This window comes from Protomyctophum parallelum (genome assembly GCF_964188405.1).
Source record: "Protomyctophum parallelum genome assembly, chromosome: 20".
Taxonomy (NCBI): domain Eukaryota; kingdom Metazoa; phylum Chordata; class Actinopteri; order Myctophiformes; family Myctophidae; genus Protomyctophum; species Protomyctophum parallelum.
In genome coordinates, this window is record NC_139718.1 from 37,655,437 (window position 1) to 37,675,067 (window position 19,631).

The 19,631-nt window shown below is 46.3% G+C and overlaps 1 protein-coding gene across 1 annotated transcript in view; it reads left to right on the top strand.

Annotated features, from left to right (window-relative positions):
• kiz (kizuna centrosomal protein) overlaps positions 1–19,631 on the top strand; it is a gene marked incomplete at its 3' end in the record, with an annotated part of 57,106 nt that overhangs the window by 14,876 nt on the left and 22,599 nt on the right. The window contains exons 8-13 of the mRNA XM_083792547.1: positions 579–755; positions 5,027–5,177; positions 8,726–8,936; positions 12,191–12,253; positions 14,026–14,115; positions 14,644–14,704. Of these exons, the coding sequence (XP_083648673.1) occupies positions 579–755; positions 5,027–5,177; positions 8,726–8,936; positions 12,191–12,253; positions 14,026–14,115; positions 14,644–14,704 (753 nt within the window). The remainder of the gene's footprint in view (positions 1–578; positions 756–5,026; positions 5,178–8,725; positions 8,937–12,190; positions 12,254–14,025; positions 14,116–14,643; positions 14,705–19,631) is intronic.

Genomic DNA, 19,631 nt, shown 5'->3' on the forward strand with positions numbered 1-19,631 from the left:
TGTCGGCATCATGTTATGCTTTAGCTATTGAAAAATAGCAGATCTACAAGCTCATATCGCGCCACCGAGTGGCGCGATACGAGCTTGTAGGTCTGCTATTTTTGAAAAATTGAAGAACGACTGACATTTTTAGAATCTGATCTCAGGTCAGAACGGGCTAATCAGACCAGTGTGTGTCCGGTGGAAACCTCGTGTGAATCTGATCTCAGGTCAGAATGGGTTATAGCCGTTTATCTCGGAATTGCGGCTCAGATTGAGCATGATTGAACAAACGACAATGTCAGCGGCTCAATACTAAATCCCGGTTACGATGCCTTCGGGTGGACAGAGAGAGACGTGAGATTTGACACGATGTTTTTACACTGGCCCCGATTCTACATGGTGGGTGCGTGCCGCGTGCGTGTGTGTGTGTGTGTGTGTGTGTGTGTGTGTGTGTGTGCAGCATGTATGTGTATGTGCGTGAAGCTGTCTCGCTTTGCCTCCATAATAAACCGCATGACCTGCGAGATGGGGTGCTCCCTTTTTTGCTAACCGACATCTTCTGCGTGCGTGTGTGTGCGCGCGTGTGCACACCGCAGCCTTTGTAACAGCGGATCAGCGGCCTTGAACGTGGAGGACCTGGAGACGTGCGGCGCCGTCGTCCTCGCCGAGCTCCCGAGGTTGTCCCGGAGCACGGCGTCTGGCGCTCTGCTCTCGCAGGACCTCGTTAGCGTCAGCGCTGCTCGCCGCTCCGACGTCCGGCGCGAGGACATCAGGTATGTCACCGCCACGACCTATCAGACCCGATTGAGGGAATATGAATTATGGCCTTCTGGCCATAATTATAAGCAATAATATGTCAACATTTTAATGACTTTTTTTACCCAGCAGTGGGTAGAATGCTCCTCTGTGACACATCTAGGGGTTCGCAATCTGCATGCATTCAAAGATTTTCCTAGAAGCTTTGTCATTCCTGACATTTCAACAATTTACAATTTACAATTTAGGCATTTAGCAGACGCTTAAGCAAGAACAAAAAAGCATGGGAATAGATCACATAAAAACATTTATCAAGAAACATGCGTAAGCTAAGAAAGTAACAGTGGAATATCTATAGATATAATGAAGCTATACATGTAAACTATACATCTATACTACTATGCTATACATATGTACTATGACGTGCTATGACTACATACAATGCAAGTATAGTGCTGTCTACATAACATGCTATAAGTCTGTATCAAATGCTATCTAAGTCTACAGAAATGCTATCTAAGGGGGTGGGGTAAGTGCTATGGGCCATGATGGAGTCTGAAAAGGTGGGTTTTCAGACTACGGCGGAAGATTGGGAGTGATGCTGCAGTTCTGACTGCAATGGGAAGTGCATTCCACAGTTTTGGAGCCAGAAGGGAGAAGAGTTTGGGACGTGTGGAGCGTTGTCCCGGCGTTTTTAGTGAGGGTACTTCCAGCTTCCCTGCGTTGGCTGATCTGAGTGCGCGGGAGGGTTTGTAGGGTTCAATCATACTTGCAAGATATGGGGGAGCCATACCTTTGGTTGCTTTGAATGCCAGCATCAGAGTTTTGTATTCTGTGCGGGCAGCGACCGGGAGCCAGTGGAGGGAGCGGAGCAGGGGGGAGACATGTGAGAATTTTGGCTGGTTGAAGACCAAGCGAGCTGCGGCATTTTGGATCAGCTGGAGAGGCTTAAGTGCACATGCTGGTAGGCCAGTAAGGAGGGAGTTACAATAGTCGAGTTTTGACAAGACTGTTGTCTGGATTAGGAGCTGGGCTGATTCCTGGGTGAGGAACGGTCTAATTCGTCGTATGTTATAGAGTGTGAACCTACAGGATCGAGTGACAGCTGTGAGTTTTGAACGAGAGCTGACTGTCCAGGACAACACCAAGATTCCTGGCTGTTGGGACAGACGTTACCAGGGCGTTGTCTACGGAAATAATTAGCTCCCGCATAGGGCAGGACTTAGCTGGGAAGAAGAGAAGCTCAGTCTTGTCTGGGTTCAGTTTGAGGTGGTTGGAGGACATCCACTGTGAGATGTCAGCCAGGCATGCGGTGATGCGCTCTTCCACCTGAGTGGCAGAGGGGGGGGAAGGATAGGAACAGTTGTGTGTCATCGGCGGTTAACAAGCAGCAAATGCAGTCAGACCGTTAGTCAGAGAGTGTGTGAAAGTGGGCCCTATATATAGGGCTGGAAAGACCTTTTCTACAAATGTAGGTGGCGCTAATAGTTCAAATGAGCTGTTGATGTCTCAGTTGATAGCAATTAGTCCTAATGTCTTTGTTCAGTTTCAGAGATACAATCTGATTAATGTGCCAACTAAAACACAGACAAAAGACAAAACAGATAGTACAAAAATAAAGAAAGGAAATGTAGAGAAAAGTTCAGAGTATTGTGTTCACTTACTGTGTGCCAGAGTGCAGGTTAACAAGCAGCAAATGCAGTCAGACCAATGACAAAGCTTCTAGGAACATCTTTGAATGCAGATTGCGACCTCTAGATGTGTCACAGAGACAATCTTTGTTGGGAGTGTTCTACCCATTGCAAAAAAAGAAAAAGGTAATACATTTTTTGACATTATTGCTTATAGCAGCTTTAAAGATCCCTGTTACGAAAAACAATAGGTACATATTTTCATTCCATTCGTACCATTAATAAGGGAAGCAGGAGGAGGTAGCTTAGTGAGGTGGGTGGAGCACTATGTATGTATTGATCTGTTCTTGCAGGCTTTATTACTTGCGCAAGCAGAGCGCGCAAGTAATAATTTCGCCCGGTCTGTGTGCACCGTGCCAGCCAACCCGCCACTTGATGCGTATGCAAATAAAACAGCTAATTTGTGCCTGATTTGCTGGGACCAGATTACATAAATGACCATATGTCTTACGTCATCATTTAGAGCTAGTCATACGTATACTATATACATAATCAGTAAAATAAAATAGCAAATTGTGCCTGATTTGCTGGGACCAGAGTACATGGTGTGTATATGTATGACTAGCTCTCAATGATGACGTAAGAAATATGGTCATTTATGTAATCTGGTCCCAGCAAACCAGGCACAAATCTGCTGTTTTATTTGCATATGCATCAAGTGGCGGGTTGGCTGGCACGCTTTTTGGCGCAAAGTAACCACAGTATACCGCTAATCAACTTACAACTACATACTCTATATAGTATATGTATATACGTATGTCTTACGTCACCTTCATGTCAAGATTAGGCTTTAAACAATTCAATACAAATCCAACTACAGAATACATCATGTATATTTTAACAAATGTGAAAGTATTATTACAGAAATTGAAGTTATAGACACCTATTACTCTGATCATGATTTTGTATTAATATCACTATATTCCAAGATGAAATACATTTAAAACAATTGACAATTTAGAATAAATAATAGAATAATTATACTGTATAACATATTTTTATTCAGTTTATATACTTTTTTTTCATCACATATCAATGATTTATTTTTCTTTAAAAAAATAAAAAGGGATCCAGAATATATCTACATCGATAAAACTGTATTTCTTATATAGATAGAAACTTGAACCATACTTAATAATACTAGGTGTTTATATGCATAAAGTAGGTAGGTAGGCAAATAGTTACACCTAATAATTAGACATTTCAAACGTTCCTTCACAGAGATACTGAGATTTGACAGTTTACAGCGGTCGAAAGTACTTGCGCGCTCTGCTTGCGCACTAGTTGGCCATTTATGGCCTACTAGTGTGCAACAAGCAAGTATGCACTCACAGAGTGCAATTCTAGTTGTTTACTGTGTTTTTAGAGCTTTTCTACCTGTTGTAAACTGAATCTTTGAATATATATTCATTCAGAGTGAACGTTTTTAACTAAAAAAATATTTGCTTCTGGAACAGCATATTTTCAGATGGGAGTCTGCGGCCAAATACATGTCATTCTGGGGGTCCTTGACATGAAATAGTTTGAAAACCACTGATATAAAAATAAAAATAAAAGGTTTTTCAGAAAACTGTCAGGATTTGAAAGACATTTAGTAGAATCTGGTCTCAGGTCTAAATGGGTTAAAGCCACAGAGAGAAGTAAATTCCGGACTCTATACCGTGTGGTGTCTGCTATACCACTGCTATACCTCTATACCACTCCTCCTATTTTCACTGGTAATATTTTTTACAGGACAGGGAGGGGGAAAGGGGGGGTTGAAATAAGACTTGCTGCAGACTTCTCCTTTGATACGACCCCCCCCCCCCTGTCCACAAATGGAAAAGGTCATCTCCGCTGTCACCTTTGGCTGCAACGCTGCACGGGTGAATGTCACGAGCAAATTAAAATGGCCCCTATCTGTGACTCGCAGGGCTGTTGATAATGAGCAGCAGTCGCCCCCTTGGAACCAAATCCGTGCTCCGCTTCACTACTTTATTGATTTGGGGCGAGACCTTTCTGCTGGCTGGCTAACGTATATACTCCAAATAAATCCAAACGAAACGTGTCCGTCTAGCGGTGTCATTTTAAACACCCCCCCCCCCACCCCCCTCTCTCTCTGTTCCCTCTGGAGACGCCTGTTGGCTGGTTGACCCCAGCGCCCGGCTTTCAGCCTGGAGTATGAGAGTCTATGTCTATTTACGCTTGAACTCAATTAAGTGTTATCTACGTGCGTTATGTTACGATGGGATTTTAACACTGCGCTCTGAAGGGGGGGGGGGTGGGGGGGACGGACGCACTACGACTACACATTGTACCATCATTTTGATTTATTTATGTGTACAAATTCTCATATTCTCCCTGGCCAGTGAGTCAAACAAGGCAGCTCTCAGTCTTTCGGACGCAATCATATATTTTTAGTTTTTAGACCAGTGCGTGCGTGCGTGCGTGCTTAGCTTGCTTATGATCCTTGACGACTGTTTCTATGTATTTGATGTATTACCATTGTTCTTGCTTACTGTAAATCTCTCTGGATTAAGAACGTCTGCTAAATGCCTAAATTGTAAATGTGTGTGTGTCTCTCTCTCTCTCTCTCTCTCTCTCTCTCTCCCCCACAGTGCGTCTCTCCCCACGGACGGTGCGGCGCTGTGGGACCGCTGGTTCGAGCACGCCCTCGTGCTCAAGGAGCGGCGCGTCCTCACCGCCGAGCGCCTCGCGCTGCTGTTCGCGCCACTGCTGCTGGAGCGCCATGCCGCCTGCGGCCAGCAGGTAGCGCCGCTAACACGCACGCACGCACACTTTAACCATTTCTATATGTCCACACAAAGGAGATGCATGCAAGGACACAAATAGTAACGGTGCAGTAGAGTTACACTTACACAATCGTGGCGTGTGTTTTCATGTCACTCAGCATATATCTATGGGTGATAAGTAGCAGCGTCTCCGCCATATGTGGCGGCTGCCAATTATAGCAGAGACACTGCAATTTAATCCAGTATAAAATAATCACTTTTCAACCATCAATAGCCGATCTACAAGCTCTATTTGAGCGATTTCTGCCAGACACCGTTGACAACTAAGTATAACATAGGCCAGGGCATGTGCTCCACCACCACTGTAATCCACAACGTGCCGCCAGTGCCAAAGAAATCTGCGCTATGAGCTTACAAAACGTGTCACATAGATTTGACAGCCATCCATATTGGAGCTAGATTATCATTATGGGGATTGATGCATCGCCACGGATTGCTTTCACTTTCTTAGTGTGATCAAAGTTTAGACTTTTATAACGTCTGAAAGATTGGCAGTTTGTCTCATTTTGAAGAGAATAAGGACTATTAAGCGTGCGCACGGCCGCGTGCACGGCGGACCCGTGTGGAGGCTGTCTAACATGTCAGTTAAAACAAAAACAAACCAAAAAAAATAAAATAAAATTAACGGATTAAATTAGATTAAAGAAAGACGTAATTTCACGTTCCGGCACAGGCGCGGGGAGGAGAAATGTATTGGGTTAACACACCTGCTAGGTATGTATTATCTGCCAAGGACGAGTTGGACGACTTTTTATTAGCAAAGGCCCTCACTGCCAAGGACGAGTTGGAGGTTATGTATGCAAAAGAATGCATGAATAAATAAAAGAGGATCTTTAATTTGATATTAGCTCAAGTAAAGCTGTTGCCACGGCCACCACAGGACGCGTGAAGGAAGCAGTGACTCAGACATCCTTCACAATGGAGAGTTATATATATATATATATATATACACACATGTGTATATATATATATATACACACACATTCACACACACACACACACACACACACACACACTCCTTCACAATGGAGAGAGGAAAGTCTTTGAAATGATTATGTCCCGCTCATTGACTTTCTAGCTGAGGAGCAGGATGGCCAATTAAAGGATTTGGTTCTGTTTATTTAAATGTTGCCTTTGTGGTAGTCGTGGCGACGCGGCGATCCCGATACATGCACAAGAGAGAGAGAGAGAGACAGACAGGCAGAGAGAGAGAGAGACAGACAGGCAGAGGGAGAGAGAGACAGACAGGCAGAGAGAGAGACAGACAGGCAGAGGGAGAGAGAGAGACAGGCAGAGGGAGAGAGAGAGACAGGCAGAGAGAGAGACAGACAGGCAGAGGGAGAGAGAGAGACAGGCAGAGAGAAACAGTCGGAGAGATAGACAGGGGTCAACCTGCACGAACTAGTGAAAATAGCCAAATTACTGCTCAGTTGTGAGCTTGTAGATCTACTATCTTCCCTCATTTTAGCCCCACACCGTTGCGCGACCTCTCTCTCTTACAAGGAGCTCTTACTCTCTGCACACAGCAGAGTAAGGCCTCACTCACACCTAAAAAACACCCCGTCTTGTGTCTTGTCCCGTGTTTAATGGCCACCCCAATTCATTTCCAATGGAAGTTTGACCAAACCTTTTTGATTGATGGCTGTGTTGTGCCCACCCTCCCCCGCATCAAACAAAAATGTTTGGTCAAACCATGTGACTTCCATTGGAAATGCATTGGGGCGGCAAATGTTACAAATGTTTTTCGCACAGCGACGCGTTGTGTGCTTGTAGATCGGCTATTTTCAGCAAGCAACCACGGGTAAAAAATCTACCATTACGACGCCATCAAGGCCCGTAAAAATGCATCTTTGTCGACAAAAAACACACAAAACAAACAAACAAATTTAGTCGACTAAAATTGTGTGACACTAAAACATTCCCGGTGACTAAAATATGAATAAAACTTTCATTCAGTTTCATTCCAAAGACTGACTGAACTTCCACACATGGCCCGGTGGTGGTGGTGGTGGTGGTGGAGGCCACTCTGAACACATGGGGTGTGTATGCAGCTTGCATGCAACGGTACTCAGAAGGGGCCCTTTGAATATTCAAGTGCTAACAGTTGCATTCATTCATTGATATCTAGGAAAGATGCAGCGGGGGGTTCCAGCCAGCGAGAGGGTCCTCTCAGTCTCAACCCGCACGGTGCATTTAACCCATTTTGACGTTGACCCGACATCAGATTCTAAAAAAATGTCTTCTACATCCCGACAGTTTTCTGAAAAAGCTATGTTTCCGTGTCGATTTTTCGAAAATAGCAGACCTACAAGCTCGTAGCGCGCCACTCGGTGGCGCGCTATGAGCTTGTAGATCTGCTATTTTTAAATAGCTAAAAGCATAACGTAATGCGAACACCAAAAGGGGTTCCCGCACGAAATGGGTTAACTCCATGTGGGAAAAGAAAAATAGAGGAGAGAAAATAAGTAAATATCGAGACCATATCGGAGACGGGAATTGAGTTTTGATTGAGCGACGCCGTCACGTACCAAGTGGTCGGATCAGGAGACCTCTTCTCTGTATGTGTGTGTGTGTGTGTGTGTGTCTCTGTCTCTCTCTCTGTCTGTCTGTCTCTCTCTCTCTCTCTCTCCAGAAAATTAAAGCTCAATCGTCAAATCGTCCAAAGTGACCCCGCCGATAATAACTGCCCACGTACTTAAAGTTAGTCGCCGTCAAAACAGAGGAAAAAAGGAAAAAAATCCCACTGATCACTTTCATATTAGCGCTCGTTAAAAGTTGCAAATAGCCATCGGAGGCTGAGAGGCTTGTGTGTGACGATGACGAGAGAGAGAGAGAGAGAGAGAGGTGGTGATGTTGGCCATGATGCGGAGGAAGGGATAAGAGAGATAGAGAGAGAGAGAAAGAGAAAGAGAGAGAGGGGGGGGGGGGGGGGGGGGGGAGGCAATCGGCGCGTGGCATCTCCCCGCTCCTCATCTCACGGAACAGCACCTCTTAATTGTGTCTCCTCCTCGTCTCCCCGGAGATCAAATAGGAACGCTGGAGTAGGAGAGTAGAGAGCAGTTTGTCTCGATGCTCTCAGCCAAGAGAGGAGATATCTTCTGGAACGTGTTGCACATTAACGCCAGGGTGATTGCATTCTTTAGTCGCTCCTCTAATCTCATGGATGAGAGGAGACTGAGAGACAGAGACACAGAGAGAGAGAGAGAGAGAGACGGGAGGGAGGGAGGGGGAACGCATGATTGAAAGAGAGTCGCAGAGCGAAAGTGTGCCAGAGAAATTATCTTTTCTTGTAGTTAGACGAGTTGCATTTGAAGTTATTTTCTACCCTGGGTGTCACCTCCTCCGCGAGAGGAGAGCCAGGCCGCACCCACCCCACCCAACCCTGCACGAAAAATAAATGACTTCTCTAATCGGCCGGGGAGTTCAATTTGACGCTTCCTTCAACAATATGGATGGCAATTAAGAAGAGTGTGGATTTTTAATTTGTGCGCCGCTCTTTGGCAGGCCAGAGAGCTGCTGAGGACACTCCTGTCCCGGTCCGATGAGGAGGAGGAGGAGGAGGAGGAGGAGAGTGACTCGTCCTCTCCGTCACACCGTCTTCCCTCTCTCCACCCGGACGACAAGGAGGGAACTGCTACGTCACACCATCCATGGGCAACTGGCGGCCCGCTGCGGGCCACATGCGGCCCCCACCCTCACTCAATGCGGCCCGCAGGTTAATATCAAAATACTGATACATTACTGACTTCAGCTGTTACAATTCCAAACATGCAAACATGACCTTAATTACATCAGTCTATATTACCGGTAGTAGCTGAATGGCCAGTATTAGAATTTTATTGTCTTTTTTTTTTGTCCACTGTATTTGCATTCAAATTCAGAAGGTTACTACTAACTAATTGCATTTGAAATTAAAAGGACAACTTTGTTTTTTTTTTTTTTCAACCACGGTTCATTTTTTAGGTTATCAGAAAGTAAAAGATGAGTGTTCTGCTTTTGCTGCTTTCTTTCGTTTTAGAGGTTTTAGCTATTTTTTAAAGGGGGGCGGGGGCATTCGAACACAGAGCTAAATATGTAAAGAAAATGACTACATTTTATAGCGATTTATTTTTTATTATTTACTAGGTATAGACCCCAGAAAATTACACCTGGCCAGTGGCCACGAAAGATCACAGGATCTACTGAATGTGTCAAACTGACATATTGAGCCTACAACACATCCCGCTAGTATCCCCTTCACATTCAGTAGATCCTGTGATCTTTTGTGGCCAGATGTAATTGTCTGGGGTCTCGTATAGGACTACAGTAAAAATTAAAATAGAAGTCGCTATAAAATGGAGCAAAAGAAAAATACATATTTAGTTGAGTACTTGAGTAAATGTACTTTACACCACTGCCACATTCATATCTGATCGGCTTCCTGGTTTTGGGTTTAACCCATTTTGACCTGAGATCAGATTCTAAAAATGCCTTCTAAATCCTGACAGTTTTCTGAAAAAGCTATGTTTCTATGTCAGTCGTTCTTCGATAAAAAAAATAAATAGCAGACCTACAAGCTCGTATGAGCTTGTAGATCTGCAATTTTTCAATAGCTAAAGCATAACATAATGCTAACATCGAAGGGCCTGATTCATTCTTTAGCAGATCTACAAGCAACTATAAATCAAGCTTAACTTTGCAAGAAGCAGTGAATCAAATCAAAACAAAACAAAGTTTTGTCAATCAGCTTGTTTTGGACAAGAAGGAAGCAGCAGATATATATATTTTTTTTTATTAGGCAGAAAGTCAGAGGAATAGATAAGCTACTAAAGCTACAGTCCCAGACCTATCTTATGAATAAAACAATTGAACCAATCTGTATGGTCATAAAGTATATAGCTACAGTGGCACTATACTGGATGACAATGTCAAATAAAGTTATTCCAAACATCTTTACTGTAGATTGGGCGTCGTTGCACTTCTCTCCAATCCACCCGGAGAGACACAAAACGTACAGTATGGATTGTAGCTTTAACCCATTCTGGTCGGGAACCATTGTTGGTGTTAGCATTACGTTATGCTTTAGCTATTGAAAAATAGCAGATCTACAAGCTCGTAGCGCGCCACCAAGTGGCGCGCTACGAGCTTGTAGGTCTGCTATTTTTGAAAAATCGAAGAACGACTGACATAGAAACATGGCTTTTTCAGAAAACTGTCAGGATGTAGAAGACATTTTGAGAATCTGATCTCCGGTCAGAATGGGTTCAATGCAGCACTATGTAACTTTCCCCTTCTACCCCGGATTTGAACCTGGTTTCCTTCCTTTGCAAAGCGCCGACGTTTCACCATCGAGCTATAGTCTCTCGTAGCCAGACAACCATTCCACAATCTCCGAATGCTATATAGAGTCTGGAACTACACCTCCCGAAATCAGAGTAAGGAAGCTGCTATTTCCGTTCACGAAAATATATTTTAAAATATCTATATATTTTTTTTATTTCCTTTTCTGCTAAGCAACAATCTATACAGTATACATGATGCTTAGATGTTTTCTATTTATATTGGGGTACATTTGCGCGACTGTAAAGACGAAACGGAAGTGGGGAGGAGGCTCCACTTCCGCTTTATAGTTTACGCACGATAGCTTTTCCGTTGCTCCAGACTGTATGACGGAAGCATTTGGAAATTGCGAGAGGCAAACAGTCTGGAAACGCGAGACTACCATCGAGCTAATGGAGCCTGCTTGCTTGCTCAGGGGATAAATTGAATCTTGACCATCAGGTCAGAGTCCTGTGTGTCTATAGGTGAGACATGACCTTTGACACGATCTAAATGTCTCAATAGAAGAGCAGGGAGACCAAATACAACCACCCCAATTGTATACGTTATATTGCATTACTCGTTACATAGTGAGGCTTTAACCCATTCTGACCGGGCACCCATTTTGGTGTCAGCATCATGTTATGCTTTAGCTATTTAAAAATAGCAGATCTACAAGCTCATATCGCGCCACCGAGTGGCGCGATACGAGCTTGTAGGTCTGCTATTTTTTGAAAAATCGAAGAGCGAATGACATTTTTAGAATCTGATCTCAGGTCAGAATGGGTTCATCAGACCAGTGTGTGTCCAGTGGAAACCTCGTATGAATCTGATCTCAGGTCAGAATGGGTTAAGACATTCGATAGCCTTAAAAGCTACTATAGAGACAACACATTGCAATGTATTGACTCATTGTACGGTTGTGTTAGCAACACATTGTGACACTTTTAACCCATTTAGGCCTGACGTCGAAATTTTAAAAATGTCTTTTTTTAAATGTCTTTTTTTCCTGAAAAACCTCATGTTTCTATATCAGTGGTTCTCAATATTTCATGTCAAGGACCCCCAAAAATATATTAAATTGGCTGCTGACCCCCCTCTGAAAATGTGTTGTTTCAGGGACCACCTCCCAGAAGCAAAGATTTTAGTTAAAAACTTTCGCTCTGAAAGAGTATATATTCAAAGCTTTGCACCACATGTTCATGATTTTTCAAAAATAGCAGACCTACAAGCTCGTAGCTATGAGCTTGTAGATCTGCTATTTTTCAATAGCTAAATGATAACATAATGGTTAAACACAACATCCCAAACTGTCCTGACATCACCCCAAAAGCTCTGTTCTTCTCTGTTGATGACTCGGGGAGAGAGAGAGAGAGAGAGAGAGAGAGAGATGGAGAACAATGGGCGCTGAAATCAAGAGCCAATCGCTGCTCAAAATAAAACCCACGAACCCCTTTTTATGAAAGAAATAATATTCACCACAGCTCTTTTCTCATGAATCCCCCACAGCTCCCAGCGTTCACAGAGCCCCCCCCGCTCCCAGCGTTCACAGGGCCCTCTATTCAGAACCCCACACACACCCCCAATACCACCCCCAGTCCCTATTTCCATCCCCAGCCTCCCTTCATCCCTTGCTCTGATTCTCACCGTGAGCTTTTCTGTTTCTTACAGAACTACAAAGTAGTGAAGAGGACAGCCGGAACCAAAGCCCTGCGGAAAGTATTCCTATTAGAGGTAAAAAAAAAAAAAAAAAAAGGCAGCACCGGTGCCCCGGCATTCAGATCGTGTGTGTGTGTGTGTGTGTGTGTATGCGTGTGTGCGGCCCGGTTTGTGTTTTTCTTTTCCGGCGCGCAGTGAATAAATGGGTTCTTTTTGTTAAACGCCGACGGCTGAGGCAAGGATGATCAAGGTGAATCTAGGGTCAAAGTCCCACCTGAAGAGTTGCGCTAGTTCTCTCTAATTATCTCTCCACAAAAAAAAAGAGAGAGTGAGAAGAGAGAGAGAAAGATAGAAAGCAAGAAAGAAAGAAAAGCCCACTGCCCGGTCCAAGGCGCTCCTGGCTAAACAGATAATTCACTGGGCCTGCGGGCATAATGCGGCTCCTCTAATTGTCCAGACGCCGCGGCGCAAGAGGAGCGAGATCTGTCACACGGTCCTCATTATCTATCTAAACAATGCTCTGGCGGAGGCTGGAAACTTGAAAAAGGAGGAGATGTGAAGACACGCTGCAAAGAAAGTCCGTCCGTCCGTCCGTCCACCCCCCAGTCCTCTGAAATGTAAAACTAAATGCCTGTAAGGCACTTTCCCGTCAGATGTCCGTCCTACTGGGGGCTGTTTCATGCGGCGACTCGTCTTCCCAGTCACTGTATTACTAATCAAAAGAGATGGAAACCTAGTGAATATAGCTCCACTGTGGCTGTCCATCCACAATAAACACGCCACTAAAAAGTTCCCCCTAGTGAGAAGATGTCTGTTTGGTCGGCGAGCACGTGGAAATGCACGTGTTTAGCCCTGGTATAGACCGATTCACAGAGGGGTGCCCTGGGCGCGGCCATTAATGGGGTGTAATCCATGGAGCGGGTGCTCCGTAGGCCAGGTGTAGCTAATCAGTGCTGTTGCGCTTAATGGTACACCTCAGTAATGGCCGCACCCAGGAAACCCTCTGTGAATCGGTCTATAGGTATAGACCGACCGGCGGGTTCTCAAAGTGGGGTCCGTGGACGCCTCATAGCTGGGTACGAACTCGTAAGAAATCACCAAGATTTGGCTTTTGGTGACTCGTTTTTGAATTTTAGCGTGGTGGTGGGTATGGATATAGGGCTTTTGAAAAGACTCAAATATTAGATACGTGTATGGTTGAAAACCAAAATTATTGATAAAAAAAAAGAGATTTTTCAACGGATTCTGTTACTATTGGGTGTGTAAATAACATACTAAAAATGTAGGGGAAAAACTAACCACCAGAAAGGCATCGTTTTCAAGATGGCGTTCACGATGGCTGCCAGGAGAATATGTCCACTTCTCATATATGATACGTACTCCAGTGTGCGGCAAACCCATTAGGAGTGTTTTTAAAACGGAGAGAGCGGCCGGACGCTGTCTTCCTGGAAGGCGACCGAGTAAAGAGGGTGATTATACCGGCCTGTGGAGAGAAGAAAAAAACGGACGCGTGTACGCTCGACTGGAACCAGTAGCTTAGCCTCGACTGGGCACATTGTCTTCACACACACACACACACACACACACACACACACACACACACTCCTGCTCAGCCACTGAAGCGTGTTGTCTGATCAAACACAGTAACCTCCCAAAGTTGGAAACCTAGGTCTTGATCAAATATTTGACACGGACATTTGCCCCTCTCTCCCCTCTTGTGTGTGCGTGTGCGTGTATGTGTGTGTGTGTGTGTGTGTGTGTGTGTGTGTGTGTGTGTGTGTGTGTGTGTGTGTGTGTGTGTGTGTGTGTGTGTGTGTGTGTGTGTGCGTGCGCGTGTCTTTGAACAGAGACAAAAGCGTATCAGCTGCTTAAACAGTCTGCCACGCAGGAGAGAGCGCGGAGCTCTGGGGAGCAGGAAGAGAAGAGCGCTCCGTCAGGTGAGAGAAGAAGAGAGAGAGAAGAGAACAGAGAAAGCGGCCGGGGTCAGCAGAGCCCGGCCGTCGGTCAACACTGGCCATATGTTGTTCTCGCCGCAGCCATAAAGATACGGCGCAAACAGCACATCTCCTCTATGTTCACACGTTATCTGAACGAGAGGCAAAGAGCACAGGCCTCTCTGCCCTGTGGCGCCCTCACAACCACCTCAGTGTCGTACTTCACTAAGTAGTACTGAGCCTGTTGGCTTAATACTTAGCGATTAGCATAGTACAACACGGCCGTACTGCTTCAAACACGAGGTCTTGTGTACTTAGTACTTAGTCGGTAATACCAAGCACTACGCCAACAACGCTGTTGGCTTGTAGATCTGTTCATTTTGCCCCTCCCCCCCCCGTTACGATGGAGTATACTATATGAATCTAATCTCGAGTCACACCGTATTAATATGCATCTCAGATTAGCGCCCCGATTTAGAGGCCCCAACAAATCAAATGGTTTGATCTGTCCCCATGTTTGCTCTTTTAAAGGAATAAATGGCGGCGATGAAGAGGACCTGCACTCCTCACATCAAGACCCTCCTCAGCCGCGGTAAGAACACCGCCGTTGTTGTTATTCATCCAGCCTGACAGGGGAAACGGGCCACCACCATGCAAACACACCAAAGTGGTTCGTGTACATTTGCATGGCCGCTCTCATAATTCCACATTCATTTCCATAAGATCAAGGGCCCCCGCCACCCATTAACTTGCCCACAAAGACAAAGGGGCCCCCAGTGCCGTCTCTCACTATTTGCAGCGTTTTCCAGGTTTTATATATATATATATATATATATATATATATATATATATATATACACACACAGAGCAGACTAGCCAACAACTGAATAAAAAGGAATTTTGAGAACCGAACGGATGATCTTCTAAAAGATTGTAAAATTATATCGGCCTACAGAAAAAACAAAAAAAATAGTATTTAAACTTTATTTAACTTAAAGACTATCTAGTACACAGCAAGCTAAAATAAATCAACACACCAGCACGCCAGGGACCAGAATACTTCAAACCCAAACAATTAGTCAAAAATAGAACTACAAAACGCGTGTTGGAGATTAAACAACAAATAACAGCCAGAACCAGCAACTGCATTTATTTAATCACATGTGAAAAATGTGGTTTACAATATGTCGGAGAAACGGGTAAAACAATAGCTACAAGGCTGGGACAACACAGATACAATATTAACAATGCAAAAAAAGACAACCACAAGGTTGGTTCAACATTTCATGGCTCACGGCATTGAAGCCCTAAAAGGCGCTGGACTTCAACACAATCCCAACTGGACAGTTTTAGGACAAAGACGTTTTAATGAAAAACAGTGGATTAAGAACCTCAACACGGATTTTCCTGGAGGCTTAAACATGCCTAGAATCAGATCTTGAATACAACAAAACTTAAACTCAGGATTAAACTGGAGTAAATCTAAAAGGGATTGGATCAGACTTCCTTCGGATACATGGCGAATGCAATCATTCCTTGCATTGTGCCTACACATGTTGCGACCTTCAGTCGCAACAAAATGGTTACCAGGTAAACAAATTAGAGTCGTGTGATCTTTAGACGTTCCTGAGAGCGCAAACAGATCAAGTCAAGAGCGGAATCGGAGACGACTGTTTTGGAAGAAGAAGGACACTTCGAGTGTCGACAAGTGTACGAGTATACATCCTTTCTTTTCCATTTTTATTTTCCTTGAACCACATTTGGGCCACTCAAAATCAGAGCTCTGAGTGGGCTGGGAGGGGGAGACGGGGACGGGGGGGGACGGACGACATCTTAGGATAAATAGCCGCTGTATACCTAACATCGCCTCGCTGTCGCATTTGAATATCAACACGACTTCATCAAAATGTGCAATTGCGTGGCGGGTCCTTAACCCATTGAGACCCATTGATATTGTTTCTACGAAATGTCTTCTAAAAAAAATAATCAGTCAGTGGTTCTCAAACCTTTTCATGCCAAGAATTATCTGTATTTGGCCGCGGACCCCATCTCAAAATATGTTGTTCCAGGGACCCCCCACCCCCACCCCCAGAAGCAGAGTTAAAAACATTTGCCCTGAAAGAATATATATTATTCAAAGATTTGCACCACATTTTCACGATATATAAAAATAAATAAAAAGCAAATCATACAAGCGCTACGAGCTTGTAGATCTGCTATTTTTTTCAACAGCCATAATAATAAGGGGGGGGCGACACAGAACACGTTCCCCCGTCCCAGACGGGTTAAAGCACCTCTTCACCAAGCCTGCAGCCCCATTTGGTGCTCCTCCGGTAATGGCTGGGTAAATGTTTATGGGGAATAATCTTCTCTGATTTCATGTGATTACCGCCGGCACCACGCTGACACTGAGGGGCCGGGGGAAGGGGGCCTGAAGTCCATGTGCGCGTCGCGCCGTCTCCCTGGCCAGGCCAGGGGCCAGCAGGGCTGCTGCTCCTCGCTCGCCCCGCTCTGCCTATTAGCCCCCGGGAGAAGAGAAGAGAAGAGAAGAGAGAGAGAGAGGGCATATAATGGGGCCGGCGATGGCTCCATTGTGCCGCCGCTCCCCTCGCTCGTATATAGCCGCCGAAGTCGACGGCGTCAAGGCCACTGCCATTCCCCCCCCCCCCTCACAACGACACCCCCCCCCCCCTCTTTAATAAACATGAGCCAATTTCAGGCTCAGACCCCTCTCTCTCTCTCGGATGGCGCTCGTCTCTCCGTCATTAGAGGGAGACGGGAGGCGCGGCAGCTTTAGGTGATGAAACAAAACAAGGGAAACACACACACACACACACACACACACACAAGGCGTACAATTCTTTTAAATGAATAAATAAACTAGTGGAAAACGGGGACGGTATAGCAACGCGGCGCCCAGCGGGACGAGCAGCTGTGTACAGTACACACAGTGAAAGAGGATTAATAATGACTAGTTATGCATGCCTATGACACTCTTGTCCTCCTCACTGGGGATAGTGAGGACACTGTGGGGCTCAGAGCTGGTCTGCATAAACACTCTCCCTATAGTCTTAATGTGACCCCACCCCTCCCTTTCTGTCTTTTTTTTTTTAATGTATTTCTCGTCCTCCTCCCAGAGATGCTTATACGTTTAAGCATTCCCACTCACAGCGGTCACTTCTTCTTGCGCTTTATTGGTTCCACAAGTGGTCAGGAAGCTCGGCACTTGAGCGGAAGCCCGCTGCTGTTTGCCCCGCTACTCTCCTCTCTCCTCTCCTCTCCCTTCTGTTTGCCCCTCTACTCTCCTCTCCTCTCCCTGCTGTTTGCCCCTCTACTCTCCTCTCTCCCTTCTGTTTGCCCCTCTACTCTCCTCTCTCCCTTCTGTTTGCCCCTCTACTCTCCTCTCCTCTCCCTTCTGTTTGCCCCACTACTCTCCTCTCTCCTCTCCCTTCTGTTTGCCCCTCTACTCTCCTCTCTCCTCTCCCTTCTGTTTGCCCCACTACTCTCCTCTCTCCTCTCCCTTCTGTTTGCCCCTCTACTCTCCTCTCCCTTCTGTTTGCCCCTCTACTCTCCTCTCTCCTCTCCCTTCTGTTTGCCCCTCTCCTCTCTCCTCTCCTCTCCCTTCTGTTTGCCCCACTACTCTCCTCTCCTCTCCCTTCTGTTTGCCCCGCTACTCTCCTCTCTCCTCTCCCTTCTGTTTGCCCCACTACTCTCCTCTCCTCTCCCTTCTGTTTGCCCCACTACTCTCCTCTCCTCTCCCTTCTGTTTGCCCCTCTACTCTCCTCTCCCTTCTGTTTGCCCCTCTCCTCTCTCCTCTCCTCTCCCTTCTGTTTGCCCCACTACTCTCCTCTCCTCTCCCTTCTGTTTGCCCCACTACTCTCCTCGCCTCTCTCCCTTCTGTTTGCCCCACTACTCTCCTCTCCTCTCCCTTCTGTTTGCCCCACTACTATCCTCTCCTCTCCCTTCTGTTTGCCCCACTACTATCCTCTCCTCTCCCTTCTGTTTGCCCCACTACTCTCCTCTCCTCTCCCTTCTGTTTGCCCCACTACTATCCTCTCCTCTCCCTTCTGTTTGCCCCTCTACTCTCCTCTCCTCTCCCTTCTGTTTGCCCCACTACTATCCTCTCCTCTCCCTTCTGTTTGCCCCACTACTCTCCTCTCCTCTCCCTTCTGTTTGCCCCACTACTATCCTCTCCTCTCCCTTCTGTTTGCCCCTCTACTCTCCTCTCCTCTCCCTTCTGTTTGCCCCTCTACTCTCCTCTCTCCTCTCCCTTCTGTTTGCCCCACTACTCTCCTCTCCTCTCCCTTCTGTTTGCCCCACTACTCTCCTCTCCCTTCTGTTTGCCCCTCTACTCTCCTCTCCTCTCTCCCTTCTGTTTGCCCCACTACTCTCCTCTCCTCTCTCCCTTCTGTTTGCCCCACTACTCTCCTCTCCTCTCTCCCTTCTGTTTGCCCCACTACTCTCCTCTCCTCTCTCCCTTCTGTTTGCCCCTCTACTCTCCTCTCCTCTCCCTTCTGTTTGCCCCTCTACTCTCCTCTCCTCTCTCCCTTCTGTTTGCCCCTCTACTCTCCTCTCCTCTCCCTTCTGTTTGCCCCTCTACTCTCCTCTCCTCTCCCTTCTGTTTGCCCCTCTACTCTCCTCTCCTCTCCCTTCTGTTTGCCCCTCTACTCTCCTCTCCTCTCCCTTCTGTTTGCCCCTCTACTCTCCTCTCCTCTCCCTTCTGTTTGCCCCACTACTCTCCTCTCCTCTCCCTTCTGTTTGCCCCACTACTCTCCTCTCCTCTCCCTTCTGTTTGCCCCTCTACTCTCCTCTCCTCTCCCTTCTGTTTGCCCCACTACTCTCCTCTCCTCTCCCTTCTGTTTGCCCCTCTACTCTCCTCTCCCTTCTGTTTGCCCCACTACTCTCCTCTCTCCTCTCCTCTCCCTTCTGTTTGCCCCACTACTCTCCTCTCTCCTCTCCTCTCCCTTCTGTTTGCCCCACTACTCTCCTCTCCTCTCTCCCTTCTGTTTGCCCCTCTACTCTCCTCTCCTCTCCCTTCTGTTTGCCCCACTACTCTCCTCTCCTCTCTCCCTTCTGTTTGCCCCTCTTCTCTCCTCTCCTCTCCCTTCTGTTTGCCCCTCTACTCTCCTCTCTCCTCTCCCTTCTGTTTGCCCCACTACTCTCCTCTCCCTTCTGTTTGCCCCTCTACTCTCCTCTCTCCTCTCCCTTCTGTTTGCCCCGCTACTCTCCTCTCCCTTCTGTTTGCCCCTCTACTCTCCTCTCTCCTCTCCTCTCCCTTCTGTTTGCCCCACTACTCTCCTCTCTCCTCTCCTCTCTCTTCTGTTTGCCCCTCTACTCTCCTCTCTCCTCTCCTCTCCCTTCTGTTTGCCCCTCTCCTCTCTCTTCTGTTTGCCCCTCTACTCTCCTCTCTCCTCTCCTCTCCCTTCTGTTTGCCCCTCTACTCTCCTCTCTCCTCTCCTCTCCCTTCTGTTTGCCCCACTACTCTCCTCTCCCTTCTGTTTGCCCCTCTCCTCTCTCTT